General features: G+C 45.2%; 3 protein-coding genes across 4 annotated transcripts; 1 reads left to right on the forward strand and 2 right to left on the reverse strand.

Annotated features, from left to right (window-relative positions):
• Positions 1 to 407: 407 nt before the first annotated feature.
• Positions 408 to 1123, forward strand: LOC123428875 (protein TOPLESS-RELATED PROTEIN 2-like). The gene is made up of 4 exons (XM_045112987.1): positions 408 to 412; positions 556 to 653; positions 742 to 851; positions 1001 to 1123. The coding sequence occupies exons 1-4, from the start codon at positions 408 to 410 to the stop codon at positions 1121 to 1123; spliced, it is 336 nt and encodes a 111-aa protein (XP_044968922.1).
• A 7683-nt stretch (positions 1124 to 8806) lies between these two features.
• On the reverse strand, positions 8807 to 9334 carry LOC123431100 (SKP1-like protein 1). Its single transcript, XM_045114938.1, has one exon. The coding sequence runs from the start codon at positions 9329 to 9331 to the stop codon at positions 8807 to 8809; it is 525 nt and encodes a 174-aa protein (XP_044970873.1). The 5' UTR covers positions 9332 to 9334.
• Positions 9335 to 13707: 4373 nt separating this feature from the next.
• Positions 13708 to 17254, reverse strand: LOC123431101 (2-alkenal reductase (NADP(+)-dependent)-like). Of its 2 annotated transcripts, XM_045114939.1 has the most exons (9): positions 16670 to 17254; positions 16404 to 16581; positions 15889 to 16055; positions 15734 to 15800; positions 15514 to 15633; positions 15344 to 15407; positions 15070 to 15251; positions 14348 to 14402; positions 13708 to 14317 (listed from the first exon to the last, which is right to left on the reverse strand). In XM_045114939.1, exons 1-6 carry the CDS (start codon positions 16850 to 16852, stop codon positions 15364 to 15366), a joined length of 759 nt encoding a protein of 252 aa, XP_044970874.1. In that variant the 5' UTR covers positions 16853 to 17254; the 3' UTR covers positions 13708 to 14317; positions 14348 to 14402; positions 15070 to 15251; positions 15344 to 15363. The 2 variants fall into 2 exon arrangements, 1 of the variants encoding a protein (XP_044970874.1); XR_006623032.1 differs by lacking the exons at positions 15889 to 16055; positions 16404 to 16581; positions 16670 to 17254 and having other exon boundaries at positions 15514 to 15636; positions 15734 to 15810.
• Positions 17255 to 19020: the final 1766 nt, after the last annotated feature.

The following is a 19020-nucleotide window of genomic DNA, read 5'->3' on the forward strand; positions in this document are numbered from 1 at the left end:
TTTAGTATATTCTCAATCTCGTAGCCGTTTTTTCTATTTTGACATTTTATATCATCCTATCATTTACTATATTCTCAATCTCGCAGCCGTTTCAACCTGTGGTTTCACCATCTCCAAATGAAATTGTTGGTTGGATGACAAATCCCAATCCCTCTTTACCACATCCTGCTATTGCACAAGGGCCGCACGGTCTTGTTCAGCCACCAAACACAGGTATCATAAAACTGCAGTTCAGCAAAATGGTGTGTGTCACTGTTCCAATGTTGTTTGATTTTTTGTTTGGATGCTCTATTTGTTTACAGCGGCATTTCTAAAGCATCCAAGGACTCCTACAAGTGCGCCTCGCATTGACTATCAGTCTGCAGATTCTGAACATCTGATGAAAAGAATGCGTGTAGGCCAGCCAGATGAGGTATTTGGGTGAACGTGGACTTTGCCATAATTTCTGCTCTTTGCTCATTTCTGTAACAACAGATTGATGAAGCAGTTTTGACACCTTACAAAACTATTTCAGGTGTCATTCTCTGGTGCAAGCCATCCTCCCAATGTTTACAGTCAAGAAGAGCTCCCCAAACAAGTTGTTCGCACACTCAATCAGGGTTCTAATGTTATGAGCCTGGATTTCCATCCTGTTCAACAAACTATTCTTCTAGGTACATGCTTCAAACACTTAGCTTGGTTCTTGAATTTTTTACTTTGTTAGTGCATATTGTGTATTTTAATATCTCTGCTGTAAAACAGTTGGAACAAATGTTGGTGACATCGGGATATGGGAAGTTGGTTCACGCGAAAGGATAGCACACAAGACATTTAAAGTTTGGGACATTGGCTCCTGTACCTTGCCATTGCAGGTCATTATTTGAATGATAAATTCTTGGATCTATTTTATTCCGTTTTGTTAGCCACTTCTAATGTGCTGTAAGCCTGCAATTAGCAGCATTCTGACTTATATTGTGAGTTCTGAACTTCTAATGCATAAAATGTGTTGTTCTTTGTTCAGGCTGCACTAATGAAAGATGCTGCAATATGTGTCAATAGGTGTCTGTGGAGCCCTGATGGAAATATTCTAGGTATGGAAACAGGCAGTTCAGCTGCATTATTAATACGCGCCATTTTTCAATAAAAAGATAGCCTTTGGGCATCGTTTTGTGCTTGGGAGTGCATATCATTTGGGCATGCTTCTCTGCTCAGCTGCTAAATGTTGTAAACAAATATGCAGAACGGGATGAATCTGAAAAGCTGAAGACCTGGAGGAGGGGAGGAGGAGGGGACTCCGGCGGTGTCGGGCGGGGGGGCGGCGGGGGCCGGGGCGGGCGGCGCCTCGTCGTCCGGCGGCTGGCGGCGGGGGCCGGGGCTGGCGGCGCGGCGAGGGCCCGAGCCGGAGGGGGCGGCGCACGGCGGCGCGGGGCGGGCGCAGGGCGGCGCGGGGCCGACGCACGGCGGCGCGGGGCCGGCGAGGGGCGGGGCCGGCGAGGGGCGGGGCGGTGCAGTGCGGGGGAGAGAGTATGCGCGGGAGGGTGAGAGAGAGAACGGTGAGAGAGAGAAGTTAAGAGAGGTAGGCACGGGGGGATAAGGCACTTTTCTTTGCCCTCAGCCAGCTGTCGGCAAAGACAGCCGTTAGTCTTTGCCCTCAGCTGGCTGTCGGCAAAGACAGCCCCCGTTTTTTTTTCCTGGTCGAGGCGGCGACTGTGTTAGCCCCTATGCCGTCAGCCTTTCTATGCCGACAGCTTTTTTTGTCCTTTGCCATCAGCTGGCTACCGGCTTAGATAAAGCGGACGGTAGAGATTTTATTTGCCGTCAGCCCCTCCTATGCTGTCAGCTTTCATTTTGGCTGAGGGCAAAGTCTCTTTGCCGTCAGCCCCGTGAAATTGCTGACGGCAAAGCTTAAAGCTGTTGGCAAACTAGCAGATTCCAGTAGTGTTGGTCATCATAATTGTCATAAACAATAAATGAACCAAATAGTTATGAAAAGATAATATATACCACATCTGAATCATAGACAGGACGAGGGCCGACGGGGGTGGATACCAAAACCATTGCACTATATAATAACAAGGAATAATAAAAGTAAGAAAATTAGACAAGTATCTATCTGAAGTCAGCATTTTTTTCTTTCAGGAAGAAGATAAGAACAAGAGGCTCACCACGGTGGTGCCGGCGACGAGATTGGCGCGGGCGATCGACGACGGTGAAGACGGGGCGGGGACGGGGCGTGACGGACCGCTAAATCTAGACAAGTCTCGTTGAAAATGGAGCTCGGAGGTCGAGTTTCGAGAGGAGAAAGCTAAACTAGTGTGGCTCGGGCATTTCATCGAACACCTCATGTGCATATGAGGTGAACTAGAGCACCCAAATGCCCTCCCCTCGCCGGCTTGACAAAAACAGAGCACTGTGGAGTGCTCTGCCGTGGCGGTGGGTATATATGTAGGCAAGTTATTTGTCCCGGTTCGTGGCATGAACCGGGACTAAAGGTTGTGGGCCAGCAGCGAGGACCATTGGTCCTGGTTCGTGGCTCGAACCGGGATAAATGGTTCCACACGAACCGGGACCAATGCCCACGAGGCCCCGGCCGGCCCCCTGGGCTCACGAACCGGGTCTAATACCCCCATTGGTCCCGGTTCTTGAAGAACCGGAACTAATGGGTTGGCGAGGGCCGAACGGTAGCCCTGTTTTCTACTAGTGTATGTTCTTGACCTCCAAATTATCGATCCCAAGACCGCCTTGTTCTTTCGGTCGATAGACAATATCCCACCGAGAAAGGCTATTTTTTCTTTTGACTTCACTACTTTGCCAAAAGAAATGGGATCTATAGAAGTCCAACCTTTTCCGTACCCCAATAGGTATGTGAAAAAAGGATAGAAGGAACATTGGCATGCTCGCTCTTGTGGAAGTTTATCTTCAATCCATAAAGTTGTTCAAACAAACAAAGGACCAATTTCATATTTCAGGCAATTGCAACATCATGTTCATGAATAAAATAGTGTCATCAGCGTACTGTAAAATGGATACACCATCATCAATGAGATGTGGGACAAGTCCGCCTACCAAGCCTTCCTGCTTTGCTCTCCCAATCATAATTGCCAACATATCCGCAACTATATTAAAGAGGAGAGGGGACATTAGATCCCCCTGCCGCAGTCCTTTGTGTGTTTGGAAGTAATGGCCAATGTCATCATAGACCTTAATTCCAACGCTCCCCTTTTGTACGAAGGATTATACGAGTTTTCTCCACAAGTCATCAAACCCTTTCATATGTAATGCTTGCTGCAGGAAAGGCCATTTTACCTTATCATACGCTTTCTCGAAATCCACTTTGAAGATAACCCAGTCTAGTTTCTTTCAGTGAATTTCATGCAGCGTTTCATGAAGGACCACCACACCCTCAAGTATGTTTCTGCCCGGCATGAAAGTCATTTAACTCGGTTGCACTACATCGTGTGCAACCTGTGTCAACCTGTTCGTACCGACCTTAGTGAATATCTTGAAACTCACATTCAGGAGGCAAAATCGAACAAAGCAGATCAATGCGCACAACCCCTTCCTTCTTTGGCAACAACGTGATCGTTCCAAAGTTAAGGTGGAACAACTATAACTGCCCGTTCAACAGAAGATGGAACATCGGAAGTAAATCATCCTTAATAATGTGCCAGCACTTTCTATAAAATTCAGCCGGGAACCCCTCCGGTTTTGCCGCCTTGTTATTATTCATCTGCGCAATCGCTTCAAAAACCTCTTTCTCCGAAAAAGGCTCTGAGAGAACTTCATTATCGGCCACACAGAGTTGAGGTATGTAATCGACCCTTTGCTCATCCATAGACATGTAACTGTCGTCATGAGCACCCAACAGTGTTCATAATAGTCAGAAATATACAGTTTTAGGTTCTCAGTTCCTAAAATTGTACCTTCATCTTGTTCAAGCTGGAAAATTATTTTCTTTCTATGTTTCGATTGGCAATCAAGTGGAAATATTGTGTGTTATCATCACCCTCAACTACATGATGCACTTTAGCCCTTAGTGCCCACTTCAACTCCTCCTCTCTCAGAAGTTATTTCAGCTTCTGTTCAGCCTCGGACTTGGCAGCCCTGTCGTGTTGAAGGAGAACAGCCCCTTCGGCCTTGATATCAAGCTCATTTATAAGATTCAGGAGTCTCTCCTTTTCCACCTTATAAATCCCGCTTTCATGTTTTGCCCATCCCCTTAAGAATTGTCTTAAGTGTCTAACTTTATTCTGCCAAGTCTCCATAGTCGATTGCCCCGCCTTGACACGGTTCCACTCCATGGCTATCATGTTCAGAAAGCCCTCCCTCTCGAACCAAGCTAGTTCAAAGGAAAATACATTCTTATTCCCCCCGTGGGTTGCTTCTCCAGAATCCACAAGCAGCGGAGAATGATCGGAAATAGCTCGTTGCAAAGCTGTAACCGAGACGAGAGGGAACTTCTCCTCCAAATCCACACTGGTTAATACCCAGTCCAACTTCTCAAAAGTTAGGTTAGGTTACGCGTTTGCCCACATAAACTTCCTGCCCGAAAGTTCAATCTCCCAAAGATCTAAGCTTTTGATGATCGTATTAAACATAAATGACCATCTGATATCAAAGTTATCATTATTCTTTTCATGCCTTCGGTGAATGTAATTGAAATCACCCCCGACAAGAACCAGAAGTGTCTCGTTACCACAAACCCTGACTAAATCTGTTAAAAAGTCCATCTTGAGCTCCGGTTGGGCAGCACCATAGACTGCAACCAGCGCCCACTCGAACCCATCGTGCCTTGATCTTACCCTGAACTTGACTGCAAAGTCCCCGTAGGACACGTGTCGAACTTTGAGAGTTTCGCACTTTACCCCAAGTAAGATACCACCAGATCTTCCTCTTGGTGGTAGACACTTCCAATCAAAGCCAATACCGCTGGATAGAGTTCGCGGGAATTGTGGGGTGAAATTATCCCTACCGATCTGCATTAATGCTATAAAGTCAAGTTTGTGTTCTAACGTCGCTTCTGCAAGGAACCTTCTTTTAGCCAAGTCAGCAAGACCTCTGCTATTCCAAAAGATTCCTCTCATCTTTCATCGTAGAATTTTTTTGCCTTCTTTAACCTCGCACATCTACGAACTGCAGATACATGATAAACCTTCCTCTTCCAAGTTCTTTTTGGTCTATCCTGGTCAACCAGCCGGTCCATATAACCGAAATCTGGCTTAGCGCAATCATCTAAATTTTCTGGCGTCCCAGTCTCTTCCATCTCAGCCGACACACCATGATCAGCTAAAATGGAAATAGGCTTTAGATCCTCACAAAGGCTCTCTAGAGCACGAACACCAAGCGCATTAATTTCATCACCATTCATAGTCTTAACTGCAACTAAGTTCCTAATCATATCCATAGTTCTCTCAGCCTCTAAGTCAAGAAGGTGGTTAACCGATTTTGAAAGTTCTTTATCATTATTGCCCAAAGATACCCCTAGTTTGTTCGCATTTAAAATAATCTCCTCATCTGAGTAGTGTAAAATAGAATAGCTAGTATTAACAGACATACATGTAGTTACTTTGACGTCCCAAAGTTTAGCTGCCCTCTTGGCTCAGCCCAACTGCAGCTCATCAATGTCCAACTAACCCTGAAGACGTAAGCTTGATCTCCTATCAGCCATCCTCGGGTTTGGTATCCCTCCGAAAGCAATAACCTCAGGCATAGACCGTCTGATATCAACAGAGGCAGCTGCCATTGTCGTTGCGGCCTCGTGCATAGCATTGTCAAAAGAGAACTGCTCACTCGAAGTCAAAGAGGCCGCCTGCCTGTTGGCATCCGAGGGAGAGCATCTGGCTGGAGCGCAAGATCGACCAGAGGTGTTAGCGGGCAGCCAGGAGTGCAACTCGACGCCGCGTCATGGCAACCCGCAAGAGCGGAAGCCTCACTTGGTGCAACAGCCACATGCGCCTGATGCGGTGAAAGCTGCAGCTACTGCTGCTCGAGAACCATTGGTGCTTCAACCATCGTTTGCTCCTTGTCCGTAGGTCCAACCTGAAGAAGAGCTGGCGACGACGCATTCTTCAGCTTCGAGAAAGGCATTCCATGTTGCTGCGTTGGCGTAACAACCTCTTCAAACTGAGAATTTCCATGGGAAGTGGCCGGCAACTCCATTTGGAATGACCGCTCCGGCCAGTAATTCAACGATGCAGGCCACATCTTGCCTGGTGCCGATGACGAAACAAATGACCCAAACCTGAGCTGATTCGAATTGACATGCACAGATTGAGGTGGAGTTGGAACCGTCTGTGGCGATGCGTCTGATGTCTTATCTGGCTTAGCCGAACCCATCCCATCACCCTTCGAGGGATCTTTCGACCTGTCCTGAGAATCATCACCTTGATAGCCTCCATCTATGTCCATGTCCATGTGCTGCCCCAGCTCCTGGAAATGAGCATTGTCTTCAATCTTGATTTCCACGTCATAGCTCCTACCAGCATAGCACCATCGGACCACATCAAGAATGTGCTCAAGAATGATGACGTTACCAACAAACGCGCCTCACCATGTGCCCGAGTAAAGGTCATATCCACCTCCTCCATCTTCCCAATTAACGACCCCAGACTCCAAGTAACCAGGTAGTCATCCAAAGCAGCGCTTGGTGCTCCGATAAGACGCACCCAAAGCTGCAACATAGGTACCCCCTCCGGCTCCTTGCTAGTCCAAGCCTCGAACTCCATAATACACGAACTGTTCAAAACCCTGCTCATTCCGAAGTTTAAAAGTCTAGCAAGATCTTCCTTAGAGGGGAAGTCAACCTTGAAGCTCCGATCATCCAGAACCACTGGTGCTCACTGAAAGGTAGATGAAACCAAGTCCTGCAGGCGCCGAATCACCTGATCTTTAGACAAAACGCCCCTAGTCACCTTCATCACACCACTCCTAGCATTGTCCATGCTGGGAGCAACCGTTGTCGACAAGGCACACTCAAAGAACATCAACTGTGGATAGCAGGCCCCAAAAATGGTTACCATTTGTTACGTCCCTAATATCAAAGGACATCCCGCGGAGTCATGGTTAGGCTTACGACAAATATCACAAAGCAACACCGAGCATTATTCCGCCGCAAAGTGTCTTGTTTCACCACAACGGAAGCAACATAAATTTTATTTTTTATGCACCCACTTAGATGCTTTCTCTTCTTTCTTATTGGTAACAATTTGAGCCCCTTTATTTTTTGCTAGCAAGTCAACCGCAGCCAACTTCTGAACAACATCCCATTCCGATTCAGACGAAACAGGCTTAGTTGTCTGAGCCTCTTTGGGAGTCGTACTAGGCTGCTCCTCATTGGCAAGTGCCTGCGTTCTCAGAGGATTCGGTCGCCTGCCACCCCCCTGACTTTTCGTTTGTACGTGCCATGCTGCTTGTTAGTTGGCCCAGACGCACCTTCAACAAAACCTCCAGCAGGTCCGTTGAACTCTCGCGTCGGAGCCGTAGAGTTATTCCAAGCATAGCCACGTCCACCACCCGTCGATGAAGAACCACGGTGCTGCCTATTGCCGTAGGCATCGTACCCATCGTCTCCCCACTGACCTCGTGGTGGCGCACGTCCATTTGCTGTAGTCGCAGCGCCTCGGTCTTGACTTGCATTCGCAGCGCCGCGGCCACGATTCGTCGGAACACCAGAACCTCCTGTTCGGTTTTGTCCACGTCAAGCACCAGAGTCATGAAAGCGATCTTCCCGTACCCTACAAATCTCCACCATCGGGTTCATCTCCAGCGTCGGCATCATCGATGCCGGACGCCGACGATGCTTCTTATTGCGAACTACCTTCCAGTTCGAGACATCTAAAAAATCTAACAGCTTAAGATCAGGAGGACTTACCTTCGGTAGTGGACTAACCCAAGGTTTAGGTTTCACCGAAGAAGCCTTCTCCGTCGCTGGTTCTACCCTTTGGGGCTATGGTAGGAACTGGGGCCACGTTAGGGGTCGAGAACTTAAGATAGGTGGCGGTGCATGCAAGACAGCGATGGCGAGCGGTGCGAAGAGGCTATGGCGCATCGAGATCATGATGATCGTCGTGGCTGCTGGTGGCCACGACGACGAAGCACGGCGGCGAAGGTGATTGTAGTCTACAGGGATATGCCTTTCTTCGGTCCCAACGAGTGGACCGGTCAAAGCCTTCACAGGAGGCCCGGATCGTCGTTTTCTCGAGCCGAAATTGACGTCCCAGACCGGCTGATTTTTCGACTGGGCCAGGGCCACTCGGTCCGGTCCATAGCAGGCCGCGGGCCGGGCCGAAAGACCGCTCGCCTCGTCTAGGCTGAGGCATGATCAAGAGAGAAGCAAAACTCTGGGTTATAACGGGAGCAATAAAATTGGACTCTCCTCTCTTAATTAGTGAATAAGACAATTCTCCTCTTTTACTTAGTGGATGAGACAATTCTCCTCTCTTAATTAGTGGATGAGACAAAGCTTATGCCTCTGTTTCAAAAAAAGAAAGTATACAAGGATAGTTGACTAGTTCTTCTATCACGCGCTCAAAGGTCACTGTATCAGTTTGCTTCGTTATGGTTCGATGATTGTATATGTCATTTCTTTTGGTAATCCCAAATCACACTGCGTATATAGTCTAAAAATACTAATTAAGGGAGCATCCACTTCAAGTAAATATTTTCTAAAAAAAATTCGGATGTGGACATGATGAATACTGAGCACTACTAATTAAACCTACTAGCACTGCCTACATATATGCATACTCTTCTTCTCTGCGATGTTCAACGACCCCAACAAGAGCGGAAGAATTACAACGACATAATAGAAACGCCTATATATGCTTCTCTACTCAAAAGCCCACTGGTTCTCCTTGCGAATCTCGGCCTCCTCCTCCGGTGTGAAGTCATTCTCAATGTTGAAGGTCTTGCGGATCTCCTCGGGAGTCTTGCCCTTGATCATGTCGGCGACAGTCTGGCAAGTGAGGTCCAGTAGTCCCTTGATGTCAAGATAATTTGCAGCCAGGATAAGGTCGTAGAGGGTGGCCTGGTCGACCTTGATGAACTCGGCGTCCCAGTTCTTCATGTCCACGGTGGGGGCTGGCGCCGCGGCTGGGGAAGAGGAGGAGGAGGCGTCGGCGGCGGCGGAGTCGGCCGGCTTTGGTCTGGCCTGCACGTGCTGTTTGCAGTATTCGATGACCCTGGAGAGGATCTTCGAGTTGACGTTGGGGAGCGGGATGGCGTTGTCGGCGCACTCGTCCTCGATCATGTGGCGGAGGGTCACCGACTCCATGGCGACCGTCTTGTCCACGTCGAACTCCTCGCCATCTGAGCTCTTGAGCGTGATCTTCTTCTCGCCCTCCGCGGCCGCCATTGATCCGAGGATTAGGAGCTAGGCGAAAGCGATACGATCGAAACCCTAGCGAAACCTAGCTAGTAAAGCTGCGGCGTAAGCGACGACCAACGATACGATGGGAGCTCTTTTGCGTGTTGGGTTGGGGCTGGGAACCGGCCGGGGATATTTATTGGGGCGGGGAGGACTAGAATCGCGTTCGTGTATTCATCAAGGAAGTAGAACTCGGATCGATCGTATCCATCTTCATCGAGGATTAGACTCGGTCATGTTTGAGTCCCGCGTCATGGCGTTTCCTTTCCTCTCGTCAACGTATCTGCTACTGCTACTGCTGAATTTGGAGAGTCTATATATATATATACGCAACTTATATACGTACGTAGAGTTCTCTTGGCCTAGAACTCGTTCCAGCTGGTTTTTTTGGGCACCGGCGCATCAAGGAGAAGGACTCGATCGGGTCGTATTCATCTTCATCAGGGATTTGAGTCCGCGTCGTGGCGTCTGGTCTACTTGTTAACATGTCTGCTTCTTCAAAATAAAAAAAGTTAACATGTCTGCTACTGCTAGTTAATTTCGAGATTCTGTAGGCAACGTTATTATAAGTAGAGTTTTTTGCAGATGATTCTATGTTGTTTTTTGAAGCCTCAAGAGCACAAGCTGAAAATGCTAAATATGCCTTGGACTTAGTAACAAATACGCCTTATATAAAGGAATGGAGGGAGTACACTACAACTACACTCAAATATTATACTATAATCCGACAAAAAATTCTAAAAAGCTACAACTACATTCAAATCTTACACCACAACTAAACTAAAAAATCTACAATAAATCTTACACTACAACTACAGTAAAAATTCTATACAATTATACTAAAATCTTACACTACAACCACACTCAAAATTCAACACTACAACTACACTAAAAATTCCACACTACCTTTAACTCATCGGCGGTCGCGAAGACGCAGGAGGCTGCGCCAGAGAACACGACGACGGAGACGACGGGGCTGGCGGCTCGTTGATGGCGGCGCCGAAAGCGGAGACCACAACGAGGGTCGTTTAAGGGGGAGACATAGGAGAAGACGGTGATGGAGATGACGATGGGTCCTTGATGACGGCGCTAAAGCCGGAGATGGAGGCAGCGTCGGGGCTTGGACGTTGGCGACGATGCGGCGGGGTGTGGATGGATTTGGGTGTGGTGGGTGGGGAATCAGGGTTTATACGGATGGTTGTATTTGGGGGCGGCGTAGTGTTTGATGACGTTGGCCAGCGTGGCCAAAGCCATAGCTATGCAATTTTATTATATTTTTATATATTTTGTACACATTAATTTATATTTCTATATATGTGTAGTTTATAATTTTATTATGTATTATTCTATTATTTATGATTTTATTATTTTAAATTCATTTCTTTTTGTAAATATATATACATATTAAAATAACAGTTGACGTATGATGATAGAGCTGGGAGAACAATATCGACTAAGAAACATCATCAGTGTAGTGACTCCCACGAGACAAAATCCTGCCACCGATCGAGCTAGAAGAACGAAGCCAAGCATAACACCAACTAAAATTGCATATCAAAGCATCTTGAAATTTTGGATTTGGCCTCGCATCACATCGTTCTTGAGTTGCATCTCATCGATCAATTGTGTGAGTGGTCCAGATAATAGAATAGTCGAGCAACTCTCATACGTGGACTAGATCAAACCATATCCATGAGTATCAATACTTTCTCTATGTTGTCTATGTATCACAATATATACACATATTGATGTGAGCGACACTAGATAGAGTTGAATTGAGCAAATTAGCTCAAAATATATCGAGAACTATTTTTTGTCTTATCGGTACCTTTCCACAGTTGGGTCTGGATTGTGTGTGACATACGTTTATCAATAGAGGTCGACAGCCGCAAAGCAGCACATGTGCCCTCGCTCGATTCCTGGCAGCTTCGACGCTCGTGGCATAGCTGCCGGATTGAACGGATGCAGACCTGTTGCAGTGGGATGATTCGCCAGACAGGGCTGGCTGCATTGCCCATGACGAGCTTATGGTGTAACCAACCGGGCTAGAGGGGAGGTTGGTCAAGACGGCGGAGTCCCAAACTTTCCACAGGCTCTGTCGACGGGGGTTCACACACGGGGCTTGTCCCGATTCGACAAGCTCTGACGGGTCCATTACTAAGAGGAGCTCGCTAGTTATGAAGAAGGATTTTGTGAAGAATTGGAAGTGAATGTATTTGAGAAGCGATGGACTTGCCAACAATTCTATATATCAACAAAACTTAATGCTGGAGTTTACACAAATGACGCGACAACACTATATTATTTATCTGTAAAGTACATAGAAATCCAATGACACCAGTATCTTTTGACTGATCAGCACGGCAGGGCCTACACATTGGTGGAGTTTCAAATTATATCCATGCCAGCAATACTTGTACAAAGCTAGCATACCAAATATGTCAACGCCACAACTATTTAAAAAAATTAGTGTTTGTGTTGGATATTACGTGCGAGCAGCAAAAATTATGGCTAGCCATTTTATCACGGATGGAAGTCGTTACAAAAATTTCGTACTACAACCGATATTTATTTGTAACTTCTCCTTACGATATTAAAATCTCCTCAATAGTGAACAGGGGATCATTACAACCAAGCATTTGCACGAAATCAATCCAGAAGTCCTCCTTATCATATCACTCGAGTGAGCAAACGCGTAAACATTGTCCATGTTCCATTTGAACCTAGTGGCGAAGCCAGAAATAATATTTAGGTGTGACGGATATATGTTATTTTGTGTTCAGGAAGTATAACCAAAATCCAAAATTACATTTTGGTCAGGAAGTGAGCATGATGTATCGGTCAATGGGTAAGGGTCAGTTATTTTGATAGCTTTTAAAATAAGCTAAAATAAGCTGCCCCCAACCCAGCTTATTTTAGAAGCCCAATCAATTTATTTTTTAGGAGTCTACTAACTAAGGCTTGACTAGTAGGCTTCTAAAAATATATTCTTAGTTAGACTTCTAGAATAAGGTGGGTAGGGGGTCACTTATTCTGAAAGCCCAAAAAATTTATTAAAAGAGCTAACCCTAAGTGGGTTTCAACAATGAGATATCACTATTTGGCTCAGCGGTAACAAGATTTCTTAAAAATGAAGTTCAACTTCAATTTTGAATTATTTTTCAATTTGTAAAGGCAATTCTTCTTGGGCGCTTAATGGTTTCAACTTCCATGAATTTTGAAAATTGTGATCGCTATTTTTTGAGTGAAATGGTGATCCCTGGTTGGCCGGCTAGATCCTATATTGGTATATTCTTCTGTCCATGGAGTGAACACTACTAGGAAAAGGCCTGCTAGTGGTGCACCTGTTTTGGCTACTAATGGCGCACTACAAGTGCGTCACTAGCATCACGCCATTAGAATTTTTTAGTAATGGCGCACAACAGGTCCGCCATTAGTAACTGGTATACTAATGGCGCACTAGGCAGTGCGCCATTAGTATAGCCCATGGTGCTCCATTAGTATGCCTCCCAGGGCATATATACTAATGGCGCACCAGGTAGTGCGCCATTAGTATAGCCCATGGTGCTCCATTAATATGCCTCCCAGGGCATATATACTAATGGCGCACCAGGCAGTGCGCCATTAGTATAGCCCATGGTGCTCCATTAGTATGCCTCTCAGGGCATATATACTAATGGCGCACCAGACAGTGCACCATTAGTATAGCCCATGGTGCTCCATTAGTATCTGGTATTCTAGCATATATATGTTTTGTTTCAAAACCACAAATTCAACAGCTCATAACATATATATCAAATATATAATACATAATATGTGCCCAATAGTTTTACTGATCCACAACACATAACATATATGCGAAGTTGCATAACAAATTTCATTATCCATATATCAAAATTCCATAGCATGCATACATCCAAAATTCCATAGCATCCATATATACATATAGTTCCATAGCATCCATACATACATAGCTCCATAGCAAATATAATACACAACGATACTTTGTGGGCATTAGTAAGTAATATTTGGCACTAAAACAAATGTCTTCATGTCCATATCGTAGTCCAAAGAGCATCCGCGTGACAACCTACAAGATGAAATCATCAACATGTCAAATGGGTCTCTACTTACATGTTTTGAGCAACAATGCTAGTGATGCATAGGCGAAAAGAGCAACCTCTAGCAAATTACAACACTTGAAAAGCTTAGAGATTTCTATTGATAAATAGATAGGAGTAGAGAAAGAAGCACCTCTGGGCGGTACACTCATTGCTTGTCTACTTCACATACATGCATGCATTTCCTTTCACAGATTATTTGATGATGCTGGTGCTATTAGGTGATGGTGGAACAGAGAGCAGTTGCATTGAATGTATTGACAAATATTAATTAGGGGCAATTTAGACAATTCTAGTACCATGTTGATCATTGTGCCTTCTATATTCGTGTTCAGAGCGAGCACATTGTAGCTTAATACCTTTCAACTCAAATATTTAAGTTAACATATCGTGGAGAGATGTATCTATTTACTTTGCTAATTCTTTCACTAATGGAATCAATCAATCATGTTCCACTACAGATCTTCTTTATGAAGAATATACCGGAACTTTGTCATTAATAACAAAAGGGATAAAGATCACATGAATCCGATTTCCCCTTTATTTTCATCCATTATGATTTTTAAATTATCACTGAACATTTTGTGGCATTTACCAAGTTGCAGGCCTAAAGCGGAATCCTGAGCACGTTACAAAATGCAACATTTTGCATGATTTTCTTTTCAATTGTCAATAATAATATGGTAATCAAAGATAGAATATAATACCAAGAATGCTCGAAAGGCTGATTGAATAACTGTTGCAGCCTGATGCTCCTTTGTATTTAGTTCAGTCTGAGATGAAATTGTCTGTGTATTGGTGTCACTAGCCAATGGTTCAGTTTGCACTGTGTGTTCTGCAACTGCAAGGGCACCTTCAGTGTGTTCTGCAACTGCAAGGGCACCTTCAGTATCCACGGAATGCTTCCGTTTGTGTAGCACCTGAGCAGCAGAGCTCCTCTACAATAACCATGAAGCATAGTCTTGAAGCAATATTTTCATAATTTAAAGACAATAACCAAAGTTAGCAGGATGGCGTGAAAGTAAATAATAATGCAATGCTGTTAATAAAGACCGCATGTTTAGGTTAACTGACAGTATTCATGAACTAACAAAGGACACAGACTAGAGCAGTCAAATTTAAATTATATTATGGAACTTATTAGTTGGTTGGCCCAGAGCTCGTTGTAGCATGTGTTAACATTTCCATTGTCCACCAGATGGTGGATGTGAGGACGATGCAAGCATCATGGTCCTTGACAGCAGCAACTAACAACAAAAGGACTTCAGCAACGTCATTGTACAACAAAATGAGTGCTAAGCAATGCTGTAATCTACTTGTTTCAAATTTCCTCCTGCATATGACACTACTGAGTTCTGACAATGAAAAGGAATAGTGGAGGAACAACCCTTTAGGCCTTAAAGGACATCAGATGATAAAGACATGTCTACAATAACAACACTTTCAATGAGTTTTGGTAAACCATCTACTTTTCCATCATTCTTGAAGATTCCTCATGTTTGGACAGGACAAGTCAAAAGGAGTAGATCACCAGGGTTACTAACTCTCAACTGAACATTGATTTCTCCCAGCAAACTGCACAGATAAGCGGAGGCGCAAACTTACCTCAGTTACCTAGAATCCTGGTCACTCGCTCATAGGCCGTGAGGGTTGATCCGGACAATATGCCATGCTGGTAGTATCAACCTGACCTGGTTCAGTAATTGATGGTGTGGTCGTTTGCACTGCTTCGTCAGGTATGTTGCCTACGCCATCAGCACTTCCTGATCCGGTGTTCAACTCACCTCCTTTGTACACGTAGAACAATGGAAATCACACGAGCGTGGTAGGTTATGCAAGAAAACACTCATGAAAGAGGAGAATGCGGTGTACTCACTACCTTTGACCCCCTTGGGATTGTCACACCCTAGGCACTTGCAATATGAGGTGCACCTGACCTTGTGCTTTAGGAAGAAGAAGAGTCAGCTAGCCTCAGTCAGGATCAGAGAAAAAAGAAGCATGTCTAAGCTTTCAAATGAAGATAGAGCGTGCATGGGGAAGAGTACACACCTTCACACAGTAACAGCCCCGCTTTTTTGCATCTGTTTACCTTGTAATGGCATCGGTCGGGTTTCGTTCCAGTGCTTGATGGTGGTGTGGTTTCTCCTGGACTAGCGTTGGACACACCAGCTGCTTTGTAAATGCAGAGCAACGGAGAAATTTAAATTACACGAGTTTGGTCGATCATGCAGAAAGACACACATGAAACAAGAGAATGTGGTGTACTCACCCTCTCTGGCCCCAAAGGGATTACGGCAATCCTTGCACTTGCAGTTTAAGGTGCACCCAGTCTTACGCTTCAGAACAAGAAGAACCAGCTAGCCTCAGTCAGGATCATGGAAGAAGACAATTTATGCGACGAGAGTACATGAAGAAAGAATGTACTTTCTCATTTGTTCCAGCACTTCCGACAACATAGCAGCCATGGAGCTTTGCAAGTTGACCGACAATCTGACCAACTGCTCCAGATGCAGCAGAAACAAAGACAAACTCTCCTTTCTTCGGTGAGCAGATTTCATAGAATCCAACGTAAGTTGTAAAACCAGGCATGCCTGCAGGGAAGACCAGGGTATTATTAAGCATGTCGGAACAAAGAATAGTTAACAAACAGCAATATCAGAAACAGTAGCTAGATGGATCAGCAATTCAGCATACACTAGTCCCTGTTACAACATCGACATTCCCTCAACCACATACCATTATTCATTTTGTGCCTACTCTAACCTCCATTTTCTTCTAGATTACACATTAAAAATTCGTGCAAGCAAGGGAAGACTTTCTAAAAGGAATGAAGTGCAGTAGGTGTTGTCCTTCGCATGGTTGCATATCTTCACTCATGATACATACCGTGGACGCTTCAGGATTCAACCGGATAAGTAAAATAGCAGCAAGAAACTAACCGAGAAGCCCCAGATGGTAGGAGAGTGGTATGTCGCTTTGCTGAATCTTGTTCAGCTGTTCAGGCTTGTCAATCAGGCTGTATTCCTCCCAGCCAGTCATTCCCGAAACAATGTCGCCGGCGACGAACCCCGGATGAGTGGAGTCCACCACTCTTGCCACGCCCAACCCTTCTATAACCTTTGACACAATAAAATTTCTCTGGTCAGTAAACATGAATTAACCAACAACAAGAAGAAAGAGCAGTCAGAGTGGAAAAAGGACTGACAGATCCGGGCTTGAACGGGGGGATGTAGGAGCCGTGGAAGTCCCGCATCCGGCCGCGCATGTAGGGGTCGCAGGAGAGGTAGAGGTTCTTCACCAGCACGGCCGGGCCGGCGGCGGCCTCGGGGACGCGCAGCGGCACGGCGCCGCCGTTGACGAGCGACATGTCGTCCTCCCTCCCCCTCATCCAACTTAGGGAGAGGGGAGGAGGACGAGCTCGACCTGGGCGACGCGGAGGGAGGGGGAGGGCGGAGCCACCACCACCGACGACGAGGCGACGAGCGAGCGACGGGCGATGGGCGCGGGGAGGCGACGGGGGCCGGATTCGCGTGGATCACGCGAATCTGGGACCGGGCGACGACAATGAACCCTCCACTGGTGGCGCTGCCGGGCTTCCTCGTCCGGTCGCCGGGGCCGGCCGACGGGGAGTCAGGGCGAGGGCGAGGCCGGGACCCCCTGGCTGCGGAGGGAGGGTAGGGTGGCTGCAGGAGGAGGGGCTGGACGGCACGGCGACGGGGGCGGCTCCGGATGCCTACCTTGGTCGCCGGATTCGGCGGATTGGACGAGGGTTTGCAAAACTACTAATGGCGCACCATCAGCTGGTTACTAACGACGCACGAGCTGGTGGTGACCATTAGTAGTTTTGCAAAAAAAAATATAATAGTGACCCACTAGATGAATGGTGCGTCATTACTAGCTAAACTAGTAATGACACACTCTGTCACGGTGCGTTATTAGTAATTTTATAAAAATAAAATAAAAAATATAGTAGTGGCGCATCGAGTGTGTGGTGCGTCATTAATGTCCATCACACTAATGACACACCTGCACATGATGCGCCACTGCTATATAGTAGTGACGCACTACTTGTCTAGTGCGACATTAGTGTCTATATCATCTATAGCCTTTTTCCTAGTAGTGGAACTCACAATTCACAAACCCATTGATCGATGTATCAAGATCACCAGTAGGAAACAATCAGGCCTAACACAGGCTCAATCTTACTGGTTCAAACTGCTATACATAGTATATATACTAGGTGTATCTATAGACAAATTTAGGTATATATGGCACCTGCCAAACCTTGCAAGATAACTGGCACTCGCCCCTGTTTGAACCGTGTCATCTTATTCATAGGACTCATTCTAGTCATGTACTTCCTCCGTCCGAAATTATTTGTTACAAAAAAGGATATATCTATTGTAAAATACATCTAAATACATCCACTACTATGATAAGTATTTTCGGACGAAGAGAGTAGTTATTAACTACACATGTATCAGCTAGAACCAAAGTTTCACTCACCCCATAATCGAGTCACCCAAAGCAACAACAGCTAGCTGCCAAAGCCATATAAGGGTAAAATGGGCAATAACCCCAGCCACCTAGGAGGCAGTGAAAAGCACTTTGTTTATCTCTTGATATGTATCAACTCAAATTTTTACTCATAGGTAGTTTCTTTAAGAAAATTTCTCTTTTATTCCCCTAAACTCATGTTGTTCAAAAGAACACTAGCCATTTGAACTCTTTTGTAACTACAATTATTGGTACTGCAACGTACCTTTGGTTTGACGGTGAAATCACTAGTGGAAGCATTTTTTGGCTTAGGTTTAAATAAGGAAAACAATATCAACATCTCATCTCTTAGATCATCATCCTCTTCGCAATCAGAATCAGAATCTAAGTTTGCAATAGCATTAGGGTTAAAGCTTTTTACGTTTTGCTCGGTATTATATTTTCTGCTCCGTTTCCCTAATCTAGCACTAAACAAATCACTTCTAGATTTTAGGTCCTTAATAATAATATAGGGTACTATATTTATTAACTTCCCAATCTAAGTTGACACCAATATTACTAGTAGTGTGGGAAATAAAATTAGGAACATTATTTAGAACAACGGGTATAGATTTTTCTCCAGATTTTTCTTCATTGCCCTCTCAATGGCTTTAATCATAGTTTTTCCTATATCCTGATTTTATTCATACCACTCCTTCTTGATGATTCGTCTAGAGCAGGTTTGTCCTTGGTTTTTTGAACTCTTGCAACAACACAACATAGCTTCCTTTTATTATCATCATTTCCCACCACAATATCTTGTAGAGGAGCTTGTAGAAAAAAAAAAGCCTTAGTCTCTTCAGCATTGGAGAGCTTTTTCTAAAAAATATCTCCCCCTACTGTGTAGCAAATATAGTAAAATTCGAACACACATGAAATTCATTCTCTTTATCATGGTCACTTTGTGTTTCATGACATTCTATAGGAAGTATTTTATTATCAACGTCTTCATTGATTTCATTAACCCTCTGTGTACCAACACTCAGCCTATAGATGGACTTAACTTGAAATGTTTTGAGA

The sequence above is a fragment of the Hordeum vulgare genome, chromosome 2H (genome assembly GCF_904849725.1).
Source record: "Hordeum vulgare subsp. vulgare chromosome 2H, MorexV3_pseudomolecules_assembly, whole genome shotgun sequence".
Taxonomy (NCBI): domain Eukaryota; kingdom Viridiplantae; phylum Streptophyta; class Magnoliopsida; order Poales; family Poaceae; genus Hordeum; species Hordeum vulgare.